Source organism: Salvelinus alpinus, chromosome 7, assembly GCF_045679555.1.
Source record: "Salvelinus alpinus chromosome 7, SLU_Salpinus.1, whole genome shotgun sequence".
NCBI classification, from domain to species: Eukaryota; Metazoa; Chordata; class Actinopteri; order Salmoniformes; family Salmonidae; genus Salvelinus; species Salvelinus alpinus.
Genome location: NC_092092.1, coordinates 56455920 through 56473632, shown reverse-complemented (window position 1 = coordinate 56473632; position 17713 = coordinate 56455920). Strand labels below are relative to the sequence as shown.

Below are 17713 nucleotides of genomic sequence, written 5' to 3'. Positions count from 1 at the left end.
ACTTGCATAGATTCACACACACACTCCCCCTCCCCCCTGTGCCCCCACTCACAGGTCACACAACGCTCCTGGTTTCATTTAAAATCACCCCCCACAGCTCGCTCCCCCAATCTATCTATCCTTACTTCCCCCATCTTTTTCTCTCTTTCTGTACAGCCACTAAATTTTCCCTCGCTCCGGTCCAATCTGACACAGGCAGATATTTATAGCTTGGGAGAGAAGTTGGTGGAATGTGGACAAAAATTAGAGCGAAGGAGAGAGAGGAGAGACACAAGCCTTCTTGGAAAAGTAGTTAGCTTTTCTAACTACCAGTAAATATTTAAACTGGAGGTCTTACAGACAGGCATGTTTATATGTAGAAGCATAAAAAGACTGACCCTGAAGTAATCATCATCCATTTCTCCAAGAGGTTTTGTTATAACTACAGTACTACTAATACTTTTGCAACACATTTCCTTTGACAATTACATGAAAGCTGTGTACTCCGGGACAGCTCGACTGCTGTATACAAACAGTGAAATATGTTCTTCCTTTTTACAATATTATTATCTTAGTGTCCATGTTAGTTATAATTTATAGATATTACGTTTTTGCTGAAGTGCAAATCCATAATTGACATGGATATGAGCAGTACCATTATACATACTTAATCAAGGTTTCAAATCAAATCCAAATCAAATTTTATTAGTCACATGTGCTGAATACAACAGGTATTTCACCTTACAGTGAAATGCTTACTTATGAACCCCTAACCAACAGTGCAGTTTCAAGAAATACAGATAAGAATAAGAGATATTGATGTGTGTGTGTGGGGGGGTGACAGCTGCTCTTACCCAACCCCCAGTGGCCACACATAGACACACAGCTTACTACTGGCTTCTCATATTATAATCCACTCAGGTTTAATTTACTATGCAGATGTATTCCAAAATAGTCCGTCTTCACCCATATTCATCCATACTGGGATGAGATTCTAGCCACTTTCTTGGCATGTTCAAGCTGTGACATATCTAGGTGTTATATTGGACCAAACAGGTCTCAACCCCTACAGCTGCAGTCAGTTTTTAAATCGGAGTAATTTGCATCTGACATTCTAACATAAACAAGCACTCACAGCGTGCGCAAAAACACACACCCTCAATATCTGCAATACAATCAGGGCCAAGAGACCGTCGGTATAAAATGAGTTTACTTTATTTATACCTAACAAAAATATAAATGCAACAATTTCAAAGATTTTACTGAGTATTAGTTCATAGAAGGAAATCAGTCAATAGAATTCAATTCATTAGGCCCTAATCTATGGATTTCACATGACTGGGCAGGGGCACAGCCATGAGTGGGCATAGGCCCACCCACTTGGGAGCTAGGTCCACCCACTCGGGAGCCAGGCCCAGCCAATCAGAATGAGTTTTCCCCCACAAAGGGGCTTTATTAAATACAGAAATAATCCTCAGCACCCCTTCTACCCCTCCTCAGACGATGCCGCAGGTGAAGAAGCCGGATGTTGAGGTCCTGGGCTGGCGTGGTTACACATGGTCTGCAGTTGTGAGGCCGGTTAGAGGCGGCTTATGGTAGAGAAATTAACATCCAATTCTCTGGGAATAGCTCTGTTGGACATTCCTGTAGTCAGCATGCCAATTGCACGCTCCCTCAAAACTTAACATTTGTGGCATTGTGTTGTGTGACAAAACTGCCCCTTTTATTGTCCCCGGCACAAGGTGCACCTGTGTAATGATCATACAGTTTAATCAGCTTCTTGATATGCCACACATGTCAGGTGGATGAATTATCTGGCAAAGGAGAAAAGCTCACTAACAGGGATGTAAACAAATTTGTGCACAAAATTTGAGACAAACACTTTACATGTTGCGTTTCTATTGTTGTTCAGTACACAACACAAATGATATGATTTGCAAGATGACATTGCAGAGTAGGGTGTCAGAACAGACCGAGAAGTGAGAGAGAAAAGAGGGAGGAAGGAAGTAAACAAAACAGCAGAAAGACATGAAGAAAGGAGAAATGTGGGCACTAGGATTGGAGGAAAACATCTGACAGAGGGAGCGGAGGATTTATATGACGACTGCAGAGGAGAAAAAAAAGACAACATGACTCGGATATAAAGAGGACAGGAAGTTGAGCGAGGCAACATCTCAGTCATGGTACATTTTGAGGATGCAGCTTTTGATCACTCCCATGTACCTGTCCCACACTACCTGGTGTCTGAGGGAGAGAGAGAGAGAGAGAGAGAAAGAGAGAGAGATATATGGAACGTGTAAAACTCAAGACAAAGTCTCATTATGAGAGCTGGCCAAGTTTCATAATATGGAGCGATCTTTGCTTATTCAGTTTAATGAGAGGCCTATTATAATATGGTTGTCCGATAAATATGTATTTGTTGAGTGTGTCGTGGTGCAGGGTTGTGTAAACTGTTAACCACATTCCAGAGTGGCTGTGCGAGAAACAAGGTAACTATAGTTTAAGACACATGGAGCAAGATGCAGTGACACCCACTGGTGACAACTGGGATATGAAATACATATATTATGCAAGCACACACTAAAAACGGTCAGGCCCTTAATACATGCCAGGCAGCACAATACACTACATGACCAAAAGTTAGTGGACACCTGCTCGTCGAACATCTCATTCCAAAATCACGGGCATTAATATGGAGTTGGTCCCCCCTTTTCTGCCACTTTTCTGGGAAGGCTTTCCACTAGATGGTGGAACATTGCTGTGGGGTCTTGCTTCCATTCAGCCACAAGAGCATTAGTAAGGTTGGGCACTGATGTTAGGCGATTAGGCCTGGCTCGCAGTCAGCGTTCCAATTTATCCCAAAGGTGTTCAATGGAGTTAAGGTCATGGGTTCTCTGCAGGCCAGTCAAGTTCTTCCACACCGATCTCGACAACCTATTTCTGTATGGACCACACTTTGTGCACGGGGGCATTGTCATGCTGAAACAGGAAAGGGCCTGCCCCAAACTGTTGCCACAAAGTTCGAAGCACAAAATCGTCTAGAATGTCATTGTATGCTGTAGCATTAAGATTTTCCTTCACTGGAACTAAGGGGCCTCACCTGAACCATGAAAAACAGCACCAGACCATTATTCCTCCTCCAACAAACGTTACAGTTGGCACTATGCATTCGGGCAAATAGCGTTCTCCTGGCATCTGCCAAACCCAGATTCATCTGTCGGACTGCCAGATGGTGAAGCGTGATTCGTCACTCCAGAGAACACATTTCCACAGCTCCAGAGTCCAATGGCGGCGAGCTTTACGCCACTCCAGCCGACGCTTGGCATTGCACATGGTGATCTTAGGCTTGTGTGCGGCTGCTCGGCCATGGAAACCCATTTAATTAAGCTCCAGAGGAACAGTTCTTATACTGACGTTGCTTCCAGAGGCAGTTTGGAACAACGCGCTTCAGCACTCGGTGGCCCCGTTCTGTGAGCTTGTGTGGCCTACCACTTCGCGGCTGAGCCGTTGTTGCTCCTAGACGTTTCCACTTCACAATAACAACACTTACAGTTGACCGGGGAAGCTCTAGCAGGGCATACATTTGACAAACTGACTTGGTGGCATTCTATGACGGTGCCACGTTGAAAGTCACTGAGCTCTTCAGTAAAGCAATGTTTGTCTATGGAGATTACATGGCAGTGTGCTCGATTTTATACACCTGTCAGCAACGGGTGTGGCTGAAAAAGCCGAATCCACTAATTTGAAGGGATGTCCACATACTTTTGTATATGCAGTGTATGTATAACAGTAATATGTTACTCACTTGAATGTGTCAAGTATGTGTGCAGAGTTAGTGTAGTGAGTGAGGTAGAGCCTCATGTCTCCTGCTGTCCATTTGTCTGACCGACACGGCTCAATAAACTGTGAGAGAGCGAGAGCGAGAGAGGGAGAGAGAGGGATTACACCAGTCTCATGGGTAGCACAAAAGTCTATAGATCTTATTGGCCTGATAAGCCAGAGCCAGAGTTGAATATTCTGACTAAAAACATTCACTAATATACACTGCTCAAAAAAATAAAGGGAACACTTAAACAACACAATGTAACTCCAAGTCAATCACACTTCTGTGAAATCAAACTGTCCACTTAGGAAGCAACACTGATTGACAATAAATTTCACATGCTGTTGTGAAAATGGAATAGACAAAAGGTGGAAATTATAGGCAATTAGCAAGACACCCCCAATAAAGGAGTGGTTCTGCAGGTGGTGACCACAGACCACTTCTCAGTTCCTATGCTTCCTGGCTGATGTTTTGGTCACTTTTGAATGCTGGCGGTGCTTTCACTCTAGTGGTAGCATGAGACGGAGTCTACAACCCACACAAGTGGCTCAGGTAGTGCAGCTCATCCAGGATGGCACATCAATGCGAGCTGTGGCAAGAAGGTTTGCTGTGTTTGTCAGCGTAGTGTCCAGAGCATGGAGGCGCTACCAGGAGACAGGCCAGTACATCAGGAGACGTGGAGGAGGCCGTAGGAGGGCAACAACCCAGCAGCAGGACCGCTACCTCCGCCTTTGTGCAAGGAGGAGCACTGCCAGAGCCCTGCACAATGACCTCCAGCAGGCCACAAATGTGCATGTGTCTGCTCAAACGGTCAGAAACAGACTCCATGAGGGTGGTATGAGGGCCCGACGTCCACAGGTGGGGGTTGTGCTTACAGCCCAACACCGTGCAGGACGTTTGGCATTTGCCAGAGAACACCAAGATTGGCAAATTCGCCACTGGCGCCCTGTGCTCTTCACAGATGAAAGCAGGTTCACACTGAGCACATGTGACAGACGTGACAGAGTCTGGAGACGCCGTGGAGAACGTTCTGCTGCCTGCAACATCCTCCAGCATGACCGGTTTGGCGGTGGGTCAGTCATGGTGTGGGGTGGCATTTCTTTGTGGGGCCGCACTGCCCTCCATGTGCTCGCCAGAGGTAGCCTGACTGCCATTAGGTACCGAGATGAGATCCTCAGACCCCTTGTGAGACCATATGCTGACACATGCACATTTGTGGCCTGCTGGAGGTCATTTTGCAGGGCTCTGGCAGTGCTCCTCCTTGCACAAAGGCGGAGGTAGCGGTCCTGCTGCTGGGTTGTTGCCCTCCTACGGCCTTCTCCACGTCTCCTGATGTACTGGCCTGTCTCCTGGTAGCGCCTCCATGCTCTGGACACTACGCTGACAGACACAGCAAACCTTCTTGCCACAGCTCGCATTGATGTGCCATCCTGGATGAGCTGCACTACCTGAGCCACTTGTGTGGGTTGTAGACTCCGTCTCATGCTACCACTAGAGTGAAAGCACCGCCAGCATTCAAAAGTGACCAAAACATCAGCCAGGAAGCATAGGAACTGAGAAGTGGTCTGTGGTCACCACCTGCAGAACCACTCCTTTATTGGGGGTGTCTTGCTAATTGCCTATAATTTCCACCTTTTGTCTATTCCATTTGCACAACAGCATGTGAAATTTATTGTCAATCAGTGTTGCTTCCTAAGTGGACAGTTTGATTTCACAGAAGTGTGATTGACTTGGAGTTACATTGTGTTGTTTAAGTGTTCCCTTTATTTTTTTGAGCAGTGTATATTACTAATGATTTACTTACATACCTTTTCCACCAGATCAATAAAGAAGTCTCTGACGTCTTTCGTGTTGGTTAATTTGGCAGCAATGTTGACAAGGCCTCTGGAGAGATTCTATGGATGAAGAGAGAGTAGAGTTTGTTTCAAATAATTATCAAATAATTTGAAAAGGTTTTTGATTCTGCAGTTTAGAAATAATTCAACTCAAGTGAACTGTTTGAATTAGACAATTGATGTGCACATTTGACCCCATATAACCATAGTTACCACACTTTCTATGGACTGATTTACAGATTTTTGTAGTAGGCAGGACTGGACATCACATCCTATGAAACTGGGTGGTCTGTTGAAGCGTTAGCAGTCCTGTTGGGTAACACAAGCATGTGTTGTCACTCACCTTGAAGTTGGCTTCCATCTCATTAAATGCTTTGGTCTTCCCCCGGAGAGCCGTGCACACCAAACTGAGTGGGGCGGAGGGAATGAGAGAAACGGGAGCAAGGGCATGAGGGATACTACTAAATATTGTCATTCATAATATTAGAACGCATACAATATCCACAAAAAAATACGTAGAGAAAAAAAAAAGTGAATTATTGACAGGAAGCAATCAATAACATACATATCAGGCAATCAATAACTAATGGACCACACTCATGCCTCTTGTGCTGGTCCAGCAGATCCTTGTCAGTGATTAAAATCTTCAGTTCCTTTAGATCTTGTAAGAACTCCTTCTCAAGATCCACGTCCATGTCTTCCACCAGGTTATCTGAGAAGACAAACTACTTCAGACATCTGATATTTCTGTATTAGGTAACAGTGCTGTGACAGTAAAAAAAAATCATAACTCCAATTAATGCGGGCCTAATAAGGACTCGGGAATGATTGCAGTGCACAACTGCAGATCAATTGATTAGGGACTCACCCAATGCTCCCACGGTCCAGTTGCTGATGAGCTGCCCTGCACAGAAGGCAAAGTCCTGGAATGTAAGATAATGCAGCTTCTTCTTCCCCGTCTCAAAGCGATTGTTAGCAAAGAAAACAATGGCAGCGTAATCCCTGAGAAGAGGAGATGCAGGGGAGTATTTTTTTTTTTAAAGAGGTCAAAGTGTACAAAATAAATGACAAGATTATATCAAATTGAATAGTAAATTCTACTATTACCTGGCCAGCTTGTCAGAGAGAAGGAAGTGCTGACGAATGTTTTCCACCAGGGGTCCCTTCAGTTCCTCCACAACTTTGAATACACGCTTGAAGTTATCAAACTGGGAGAAAAGGGGATCATTCAGAAAAGCTTTAGTGTGCAAGTGAAAAACAGTGACATTTGGTCTTAGAACTACAGTGTCTCGAGCTCTGTAGCTCATAGAATCTGTACAGGCAGGACAGTCACTAATGTTGAGCTAAACTGTGTTAGCATATTCCCTTATTCTGTAAGTGGCGTACAGTACCAGTCAAAAGTTGACACCTACTCATTCGAGGGTTTTTCTTTGTCATTAATATTTTCTACATTGTAGAATAATAGTGACGACATCAAAACTATGAAATAACCCACCCCCCAAAAAAAGACAAAGAAAAAAAAAAAGGTGTTAAACAAATCTAAATAGATTTTATATTTGAGAATCTTCAAAGTAGCCACCCTTTGCCTTGATGATAGCTTTGCACACTTTAGGCATTCTCTCAACCAGCTTCATGAGGTAGTCACCTGGAATGCATTTCATTTAACAGGTGTGCCTTGTTAAAAGTTAATTTGTGTAATTTTTTTCCTTCTAAATACATTTGAGCCAATCAGTCGTGTTGTGACAAGGTAGGGGTGGTATACAGAAGACAGCCCTATTTGGTTAAAGACCAAGTCAATACTTTGGCAAAAATAGCTCAAATAAGCAAAGAGAAAGGACAGTCCATCATTACTTTAAGACATGAAGGTCAGTCAATTCGGAAAATGTCAAGAACTTTGAAAGTGTCTTCAAGTGCAGTCGCAAAAACCATCAAGTCTATGATGAAACTGGCTCTCATGAGGACCGCCATAGGAAAGGAAGACCCAGAGTTACCTCTGCTGCAGAGGATAAGTTCATTAGGGTTACCAGCCTAAGAAATTGCAGCCCAAATAAATGCTTCAGAGTGCAAAGAAACCCCTACTAAAGGACACCAATAAGAAGAAGAGACATGGGCCTCCCGAGTGGCGCAGTGGTCTAAGGCTAGCTGTGCCACTAGAGATTCTGAGTTCGAGTCCAGGGTCTGTCACAGCCGGCCGCGACCGAAAGAACCACGGGGCGGCGCACACAGCGTCGTCCGGGTTAAGGGAGGGTTTGGCTGGCAGGGATGTCCTTGTCCCATCGCGCACTAGTGACTCCTATGGTGGGCCGGGCACAGTGCACGCTGACTCGGTAGCCAGGTGTATGGTATTTCCTCTGACACATTGGTGCGGCTGGCTTCTGGGTTAAGTGGGCATTGTGTCAAGAAGCAGTGCGGCTTGGTTGGGTTGTGTTTCAGAGGATATGCGGCTCTCGACCTTCGTCTCTCCCGAGTCCGTACGGAAGTTGCAGCAATGAAACAAGACTGTAACTACCAAATGGACATCACGAAATTGAGAGAAAAAAAAAAGAAGAGACTTGCTTGGGCCAAGAAACACGAGCAATGGACATTAGACCGGTGGAAATCTGTCCTTTGGTCTGATGAGTCCAAATATGAGATTTTTGGTTCCAACCGCCTTGTGAGACGCAGAGTAGGTTAACGGGTGATCTCTGCATGTGTAGTTGCCACTGTGAAGCATGGAGGAGGAGGAGGTCTGATGGTGTGGGGGTGCTTTGCTAGTGAAACTGTCTGTGATTTATTTAGAATTCAAGGCACACTTAACCAGCATGGCTACCACAGCATTCTGCAGCGATAGACCATCCCCATCTGGTTTGTGCTTAGTAGGACTATCATTTGTTTTTCAACAGGACCATGACCCAACACACCTCCAGGCTGTGTAAGGGCTATTTGCCCAGGATAGTGATGGAGTGCTGCATCAGATGACCTGGCCTCCACAATCACCAGAATTGAGATAGTTTGGGATGAGTTGGACCGCAGAGTGAAGGAAAAGCAGCCAACAAGTGCTCAGCATATGTGGGAACTCCTTCAAGACTGTTGGAAAAGCATTCCAGTTGAAGTTGGTTGAGAGAATGCCAAGAGTGTGCAAAGCTGTCATCAAGGCAAAGGGTGGGTACTTTGAAGAAACTTAAATATATTTTGATTTGTTTAACACTGTTTTTGGTTACTACATGATTCCATATGTGCTATTTCATAGTTCTGATGTCTTCACTATTATTCTACATTGTAGAAAATATTAAATATAAAGAAAAACCCTTGAATGAGTAGGTGTGTCCAAACTTTTGACTGGTACTGTATGTGGCTAAACAAGAAGTGTATGATGTACAGTGTATTTTGTATACAGCAGTACTGTGTGTCTAAGACAATTTTCCCCTTGGGACATGTTACAGTTCCGTGATGTAGTCATTGTTAATGGGGATGTCTCGCTGAGGTTTCTGCTACCTGCCGCCTGCAGCTCTTCAGTGTGACACCAGTCTTTGCACTAACATCATCCAGGTCCTTCTTGGTCCCCTTCGAGAGTTTCTTCCCAAGGACCTCACGTACAAACACGCCATCGAACGTATAGTACCTTTACAGAAAGAGAGAGGCGGGGGGGAGGAGAGGCGAGAGGCGAGAAGGAGGAGAGGGGCGAGAGGGAGGAGAGGGGGACAGATTAGGTGACGTTTAAGGCAGAGGAAGATAAGACATTAAAAAGTGTTTCAGGAGATGGTAGAGCACCTCTCTATGAGCATGGCCTGGCGATGAGGTGGGATCTGGAACAGCAGTTGATTGGCCAGTTTGGCGGGGCTGTGCAGGAGGCGCTCACACATCTGGAAGGTTCTGTACTGGTCCATGGTGTCACTGCGCAAAACCTCAGCACTGGCCTCACACTCCTCCAATACCCCTCCCTCCATACGAACCTTCACTGCATCATTCACTGAGGATGGGGCAGAAAGGAAACAGGATTCAAGGTTTATGTTAGAGATATTGATTAAGTCTTTTTTTTATGGATGACTGTGTCTAGTATATGTGTGTGAGTTGGTGAATGTTGTGGCCAATACCTGTGTAGCCATCCAGCCAGAACTGATAGACTTCCTCATCCATAATGGTGGTGTTACCCACAAACACATCGAGTTCCACTGACATCTAAGTGGAAACAAGACAAATATGGTTTTAATAAGCGTCAGCGTTTTCATTTCACTTGTCACAATACCTGTGGAATATCATTCACCACTTACAGTGCATTTGGAAAGTATTTAGACCCTCCACATTTTGTTACATTACAGCCTTTTCCAATCTACACACAATATCCCATAATGACAAAGGAAAAACAGGTTTATAGAAATGTTAGCAAATTTATTAAATTAAAAACTGAAATATCATGTCACATTTAAGTATTCAGACCCTTTACTCAGTACTTTGTTGAATCACCTTTGGCAGCGATTACAGCCTCGAGTCTTCTTGGGTATGATGATACAAGCTTGGCACACCTGTATTTGGGGAGTTTCTCCCATTCTTTCTGCGGATCCTCTCAAGCTCTGTCAAGTTGGATGGGGAGCGACGCTGCACAGCTATTTTCAGGTCTCTCCAGAGATGTTCGCCAATCAAGGACATTCAGAGACTTGTCCCGAAGCCACTCCTGGTTGTCTTGGCTGTGTGCTTAAGGTCGTTGTCCTATTGAAAGGTGAACCTTCAATCTTGGTTCCATCTTGTTTCTCATGGTTTGAGAGTCCTTTAGGTGCCTTTTGGCAAACTCCAAGCGGGCTGTCATGTGCCTTTTACTGAGGAGTGGCTTCCGTCTGGTCACTCTACCATAAAGGCATGATTGGTGGAGTGCTGCAGAGATGGGAGAACCTTCCAGAAGGACAACATCTCCACAGAGGAACTCTGGAGCTCTGTCAGAGTGACCATCAGGTTCTTGGTCACCTCCCTGACCAAGGCCCTTCCCCCTGATTGTTCAGTTTGGCCGGGCGGCCAGTTCTAGGAAGAGTCTTGGTGGTTCCAAACTTCTTCTACTTAAGAATGATGGAGGCCACTGTGTTCTTGGGGACCTTCAACGCTGCAGAAATGTTTTGGTAGCCTTCCCCAGATCTGTGCCTCGACACAATCCTGTCTCAGAGCTCTTCAACCTCATGGCTTGGTTTTTTCTCTGACATGCACTGTCAACTGTGGGACCTTATATAGACAGGTGTGCCTTTCCAAATCATGTCCAATCAATAAAGATGGCGCCGGAGGAGATGGCTGCCGTTCTATTGGCTCTTAGCCAACCGTGCTATTTTGTTTGTTTTTTCGCATAGTTTGTAACTTATTTTGTACATAATGTTGCTGCTACCATCTCATATGACCGAAAAGAGCTTCTGGACATAAGAACAGCGATTACTCACCTCGAATTGGACAAATCATTTTTCTTTCATGAGTCGGATGGGAAGGATATACTCCAAACACCCGAACAGGCCCTCATCCTCATCATCCGCTGGAGAAAGAAACTGAGATTTTGCGGAAAGAGATCGGGGTGCCTTGTGAGGATCAGGCGAAGAGTGGCTAATCTGCCTTTGCCATCAGTACTGTTAGCTGGAAAATAAATGGGACGAACTGAAAGCACGTATATCCTACCAACGGGACATTAAAAACTGTAATATCTTATGTTTCACCAAGTCGTGGCTTAACGACGACATTAATAACATACAGCTGGCGGGTTATACACTCCATCGGCAGGATAGAACAGCAGCCTCTGGTAAGACACGAGGCGGGGGCCTATGCATATTCGTAAACAACAGCTGGTGCACGATATCTAAGGAAGTCTTGAAGTTTTGCTCGCCTGAGGTAGAGTATCTCATGATAAGCTGTAGACCACACTATCAACCTAGAGTTGTCATCTGTATTTTTTGTAGCTGTCTACAAACCACCACAGACCGATGCTGGCACTAAGACCGCACTTAATGAGCTGTATACTGCCATAAGCAAACAGGAAAACGCTCATCCAGAGGCAGCACTCCTAGTGGCCGAGGACTTTGATGCAGGGAAACTTAAATCAGTTTAACCAAATTTCTCTCAGCATGTTAAATATGCAACCAGAGAAGGGGGGGGGGGGGGGGAACACCTTTACTCCACACACAGAGACACGTACAAAGCTCACCCTCCATTTGGCAAATCTGACCATAATTCTATCCTCCTGATTCCTGCTTACAAGCAAAAATGAAAGCAGGAAGCACCAGTGACTGGGTCTGTAAAGTGGTCAGATGACGCAGATGCTAAACTACAGGACTGTTTTGCTATCACAGACTGGAATATGTTCCGGGATTCTTCCGATGGCATTGAGGAGTACACCACATTAGTCACTGGCTTCATCAATAAGTGCATCGATGACGTCATCCCCACAGTGACTGTACGTACATACCTCAACCAGAATCCATGGATTACAGGCAACATTCGCACTGAGCTAAAGGGTAGAGCTGTCGCTTTCAAGGAGTGGGACTAACCTGTAAGCTTATAAGATATCTCGCTATGCCCACCGACGAACCATCAAACAGGCAAAGCATCAATACAGGACTAAGATCAAATTGTACTACACCGGCTCCGACGCTCGTCGGATTTGGCAGGGCTTGCAAACTATTACAGACTACAAAGGGAAGCACAGCCGGGAGCTGCCCTGTGACACGACCCTACCAGATGAGCTAAATCACTTCTATGCTCGCTTGGAGGCAAATAACACTGAAACATGCATGAGAGCATCAGCTGTTCCGGACAACTATGTGATTACGCTCTCCGCAGCCGACGTGAGTAATACCTTTAAACAGGTCAACATTCACAAGGCCGCAGGGTCAGACGGATTGCCAGGACGTGTACTCGGAGCATGCGCTGACCAACTGGCAAGTGTCTTCACTGACATCTTCAACCTCTCCCTGTCTGAGTCTGTAATACCAACATGTTTCAGGCAGACCACCATAGTCCCTGTGCCCATGAACACTAAGGTAATCTGCCCAAATGACTACCGACCCATAGCACTCACGTCTGTAGCCATGAAATGCTTTGAAAGGCTGGTCATGGCTCACATCAATACCATTATCCCAGAAACCCTAGACCCACTCCAATTTGCATTCCCGCCCCAACAGATCCACAGATGATGCAATCTCTATTGCAGCCACACTGCCCCTTTCACACCTGGACGAAAGAAACAACTATGTGAGAATGCTCTTCATTGACTACAGCTCAGCGTTCAACGCCATAGTGCCCTCAAAGCTCATCACTAAGGACCCTGGGACTAAACACCTCCCTCTGCAACTAGATCCTGGACTTCCTGACGGGCCGCCCCCAGGTGGTAAGGGTAGGTAACAACGCATCTGTCACACTGATCCTCAACACGGGGGCCCCTCAGGGGTGCATGCTCAGTCCCCTCCTGTACTCCCTGTTCACTCATGACTGCATGGCCTGGCACGATTCCAACACCATCATTAAGTTTGCCGATGACAACAGTGGTAGGCCTGATCACCGACAACAATGAGACAGCCTATAGGGAGGAGGTCAGAGACCTGACAATGTGGTGCAAGGACAACAACCTCTCCCTCAACGCGATCAAGACAAAGGAGATGATTATGGACTACAGGAAAAGGAGGTCCGAGCACGCCCCCGTTCTCATCGACGGGTCTGTAGTGGAGCAGGTTGAGAGCTTCAAGTTCCTTGGCGTCCACATCACCAACAAACATGGTCCAAGCACACCAAGACAGTCGTAAAGAGGGAACGACAAAACCTATTCCCCCTCAGGAGACTGAAAAGATTTGGCATGGGTCTTCAGGTCTTCAAAAGGTTTAACAGCTGCACCATCGAGAACATCCTGACGGGTTGCATCACTGCCTGGTATGGCAACTGCTCGGCCTCCGACCGCAAGGCACGACAGAGTGTAGTGCGTACGGCCCAGTACTACACCAGGGCCAAGCTTCCTGCCATCCAGGACCTCTATACCAGGCGGTGTCAAAGGAAGGCCCTAAAACTTGTCAAAGACTCCAGCCACCCAGTACTGGAGCGCCAAGTCTAGGTCCAAGAGGCTTCTAAACAGCTTCTACCCCCAAGCCATAAGACTCCTGAACATCTAATCAAATGGCTACCCAGACGATGCCCCCCCCCCCCCCCCATGCTGCTGCTACTCTGTTATTATCTATGCATAGTCACTTAAATAACTCTACCTACATGTAGATATTACCTCAATTACCTCAACACCAGTACCTCGTGTATATAGCCCTGCTATTGTTATTTACTGTTGCTCTTTAATTATTTGTTATTCTGTTCTCTTTTTTTTTGTTATTTTCTTAAAACTGCATTGTTGGTTTAGTAAGTTAGCATTTCACTGTAAGGTGAATCTGTTGTATTCAGCGCATGTGACAAATATAATTTGATTTGATTAAATTGAATTTACCACAGGTGGACTCCAATCAAGTTGTAGAAATATCTCAAAGATGATCAATGGAAACAGGATGCACCTGAGCTCAATTTCAAGTCTCATAGCAAAAGGTCTGAATACTTAGGTTTCTCATTTTTAATAATTTAGCAAAAATTCCTAAAAACCTGTTTTCGCTTTATCTTTATGGGTTTAGTGTGTAGATTTATGAGAAAAATATATATATATTTAATCAATTTTACAATAAGGCTTTAAAGTAACAAAATGTGGGGGGAAAAAATCAAGGGGTCTGAATACTTTCCGAATGCACTGTACATAGCTACTGTACTACTGAACCAAAATCTGGGTTTACAGGAGACGTTGAATATGGAAATTCTCCTTTGGCCCAAGAAGCAGCAATTCAACTTGCCCGTAACAAGCTTTTTAAGCTTAATAAATGTCAAAATACGGACGGTATTGCTAAACAACTATCGTCATTACTGCCATTCCGGCCAGTATGTACTCCCAAAAAATATCTAAATAAAAAAAGTTACATGCAACCGAAAAAATGCCTAATCTAAGTATTGTTTTTGAGCAAGTGTGCACCTCTCGGCTGATCCAGCAGCAGGAAAGGTCATTGATTTGATCACCTACAACAGTATGAACGTCATATCAATCTGTTGTTTCACCCGCGCTACATGGATGCAATAATATTTAATGTAAGTAGATTAAGTAGACAATATAGGGTACGTTTTTACAGTGATTGTATATTTCTAGATGGGCTTTATTTAGTGTATTTTAATTCCAATAATATTGCAACAGGTGCAGAATAGGTGGATATGACGCAATTGCACTTACTCAAAATCAATAGATTCGTTCCAGACATGGCATGTTTTCGGTTGCATGTAACTTTTTATTTAGACCTTTTTGGGAGTACATATAGGCCGGTACGGCATAATTGACGACAGTTTCTCAGCAAAACTCCATTCTTTGGTAAGTACTGAACGTATTTTGATATTATTAAGCTTGAATGGCAAGTTGAATGGCTGCTTCTTGAATTTAAAGGAAAATTGCCATATTCAACGACTCCTTTGTAAGCCTAGATTTTGTCTGGAAACCCGACATTGATTTGCATTAAATTCAATGTCGGGTAGAAATGAGCATTTGAATCAGGAAAGTTCTCTCTCACAACCTCTACAAGCCAGAATGTTGAATAAAATTACATTTTAACGTACTTTGGCATTTGTCCATACCGGGTCGGGCCCCTCTTTGCCTCCAGAACAACCTGAATTCTTTGGAGCATGGATTCTACAAGGTATGGCATTCAAACGATGCTCAATTGGTATCAAGGGACCTAACGTGTGCCAGGAAAACATTCCCCACACCACCACGGTTGACACCAGGAAGGATGGAGCCATGGACTCACACTGCTTACGCCAAATCCTGACTGCCACCAGCATGATGCAACAGGAACCAGGATTCATCGTGCCCACTATTGCCGCTTCTTCTGTTTTTTCAGCTGATAGGAGTGGAAACCGGTGTGGTCGTCTGCTGCAATAGCCCATCCGTGACAAGGACCAACGAGTTGTACATTCCGAGATGTCGTTCTGCGCCGTTATTTGCCTGTTTGTGGTATGCCTGTTAGCTTGCACGATTCTTGCCATTCTCCTTCGACATCTCTCATCAACAACCCGTTTTCGCCCACAGGACTGTTGCACCATTCTCAGTAAACCATAGACACTGTCATGCAAACAGCCCAGGAGGCCGGTCTGCCTGCTTTATATAGTGCTCCCGAGTGGCGCAGCGGTCTAAGGCACTTCATCTCAGTGCTAGAGGCGTCCCTACAGATCCTGGTTCGATCTCGGGCTGTGATTGAGAGTATCATAGGGCAGCGCACAATTGGCCCTGACTTGCCTAGTTAAATAAACTTTTCAAATTCCTGGTTGTGCTTTCAGATTTCTATCACCTGAAGCATGTGCACAAGATACAAATACATGCAGGTGACTCGTAAACACGAGCACAGCAAGTATGCACATGGTTCTGCACATGCTTCAGGTGATAGAAATCTGAATGCAATAAATTACCAGCGCTTTGAAAAGTTTCTGTAATTATACTTTGTGAATATATTGTCTAACATTCCTACAAGCTAAAAAGACCAACCGTATGGACAACCGGTAAAGTACTTTAAAATATAATTTTATTCAACATTCTGCTTTGTAGAGGTTGTGAGGGGAAAGTTTCCTGATTAAAATGCTCATATCTCCCCGACGTAGAATTCAATGCATTTGTACTAGCAAGTCAATGTTTTGTACTAGCAAGTCAATGTTTTACTAACGTTAGTTACTTGGAACTACATTAACTGTATACATTATCTGACTAAACAAGATGATACTTACCTTTTTAAATTAAGGTTCCAATACTCTAGACTGTTATAATATAGCTAAGCGTTTTAACTAGGATGAGTAATAATCCCGGCTGTCCAGAACTGGTATACTACCGTTAGCTAACGTTGCTAGCTAGATAATTCATTATTATCTAAAAACAGAACGGATAATAAGCTCCTATAAACTATACATTTACTGCTGGAGACATTGTCATCCGTTGCTAATGCTGTAACGAAGCCTTTTTTTCGAAAAATAAACGGAAGAAAAGACCTGTGAACAACACTTTATTGTGCCTTTACAGGAAGTATCTTTATATAGCCAGATAAGTATGTCTGGTATAGCCCATAGAGAATGATAGAAGCGTCCAGTGGCCCAAATGGCATTTTTCGCATGGGCAACGCCATTGAGGGCTTCCACCATTTTAATGTAGTCAGCTGGGCGGGTCTTCCAACTTCATTGGCTGGGTCATCAGGAGGGGTCAGCCAATCGTGAAGAAGAAAATTAACTACTTCAAAATGGAGATTGCCTCAATGGCGCTGCTCATGCTGTCACAAATGCTATAATGGCACACATACTAAGATGAGTCCTCTATCGATCTCTATGAGTATAGCCAAAGATGGTTGGCTGTTTACCATAACATGTTTTTATCAGTTCCGGTCAATTTAACGGGGTGTGTCTACCATAGACACCAATGAGCTCGCTAGCTTGTAGTCCTAAAAAACGGAAATTAGTTACCTCTGGTTCCTTCAGCCATTCCACTGGGAAAAATTAATGTGGAAAGAATAGGGTTTTGGGATAAATGCCGAAAATAAGGTCTGAGGTTAACACAGGCTAAGGATATCTTATAGCCTACGTTTTATTATATAAGATAATATCAGTCAGTGAACATGACCTTTATACAATATGCATTTTTTTAAACATAAATGCTTCAAAATCCACAAAAAGTGACGTTAGCTGATGAAGATTATCTCATAGAACGAAACGTATGAGATCTGCTAAACCTGTGTTTATCATACTTTATTTTCGGCGTTTATCCAAAAACCCTCTAGAAATGCCATTAATTTCCCAATAGGCTTTGTCCAACGAACCATGGCAGAGTTAGTGCCTACAAAAAGACGCCATTACTATGTCTCTCTAAAGCAGCTGGGTCTGTTCTACTTAGTTCATTGGCTTTCATTGAATCAGAAAAAACTGTGAGTAGAGTGTCTCGCTTCCTCTTTCGTATCTGGTATAGCGGCCATATTTAAACCTTTTCAGCAGCACACTTTGAACTACTTATTTTCAACAACAAAAAATGTGAAATACTACA

The 17713-nt window shown here is 44.3% G+C and overlaps 1 protein-coding gene across 2 annotated transcripts; it reads right to left on the bottom strand.

Moving 5' to 3' along the window:
- Positions 1-1178: 1178 nt before the first annotated feature.
- LOC139581270 (acidic fibroblast growth factor intracellular-binding protein B-like) lies at positions 1179-16803 on the bottom strand. 2 transcript variants are annotated; one of them, XM_071410845.1, is made up of 12 exons: positions 16417-16522; positions 11034-11135; positions 9711-9795; positions 9388-9586; positions 9112-9238; positions 6745-6845; positions 6506-6639; positions 6241-6349; positions 5981-6044; positions 5611-5697; positions 3785-3882; positions 1179-2223 (listed from the first exon to the last, which is right to left on the bottom strand). In XM_071410845.1, the coding sequence occupies exons 3-12, from the start codon at positions 9793-9795 to the stop codon at positions 2154-2156; spliced, it is 1074 nt and encodes a 357-aa protein (XP_071266946.1). In that variant the 5' UTR covers positions 11034-11135; positions 16417-16522; the 3' UTR covers positions 1179-2153. The 2 variants fall into 2 exon arrangements, with proteins under 2 accessions (XP_071266946.1, XP_071266945.1); XM_071410844.1 differs by lacking the exon at positions 11034-11135 and having other exon boundaries at positions 16417-16803.
- Between the last annotated feature and the right edge of the window lie 910 nt (positions 16804-17713).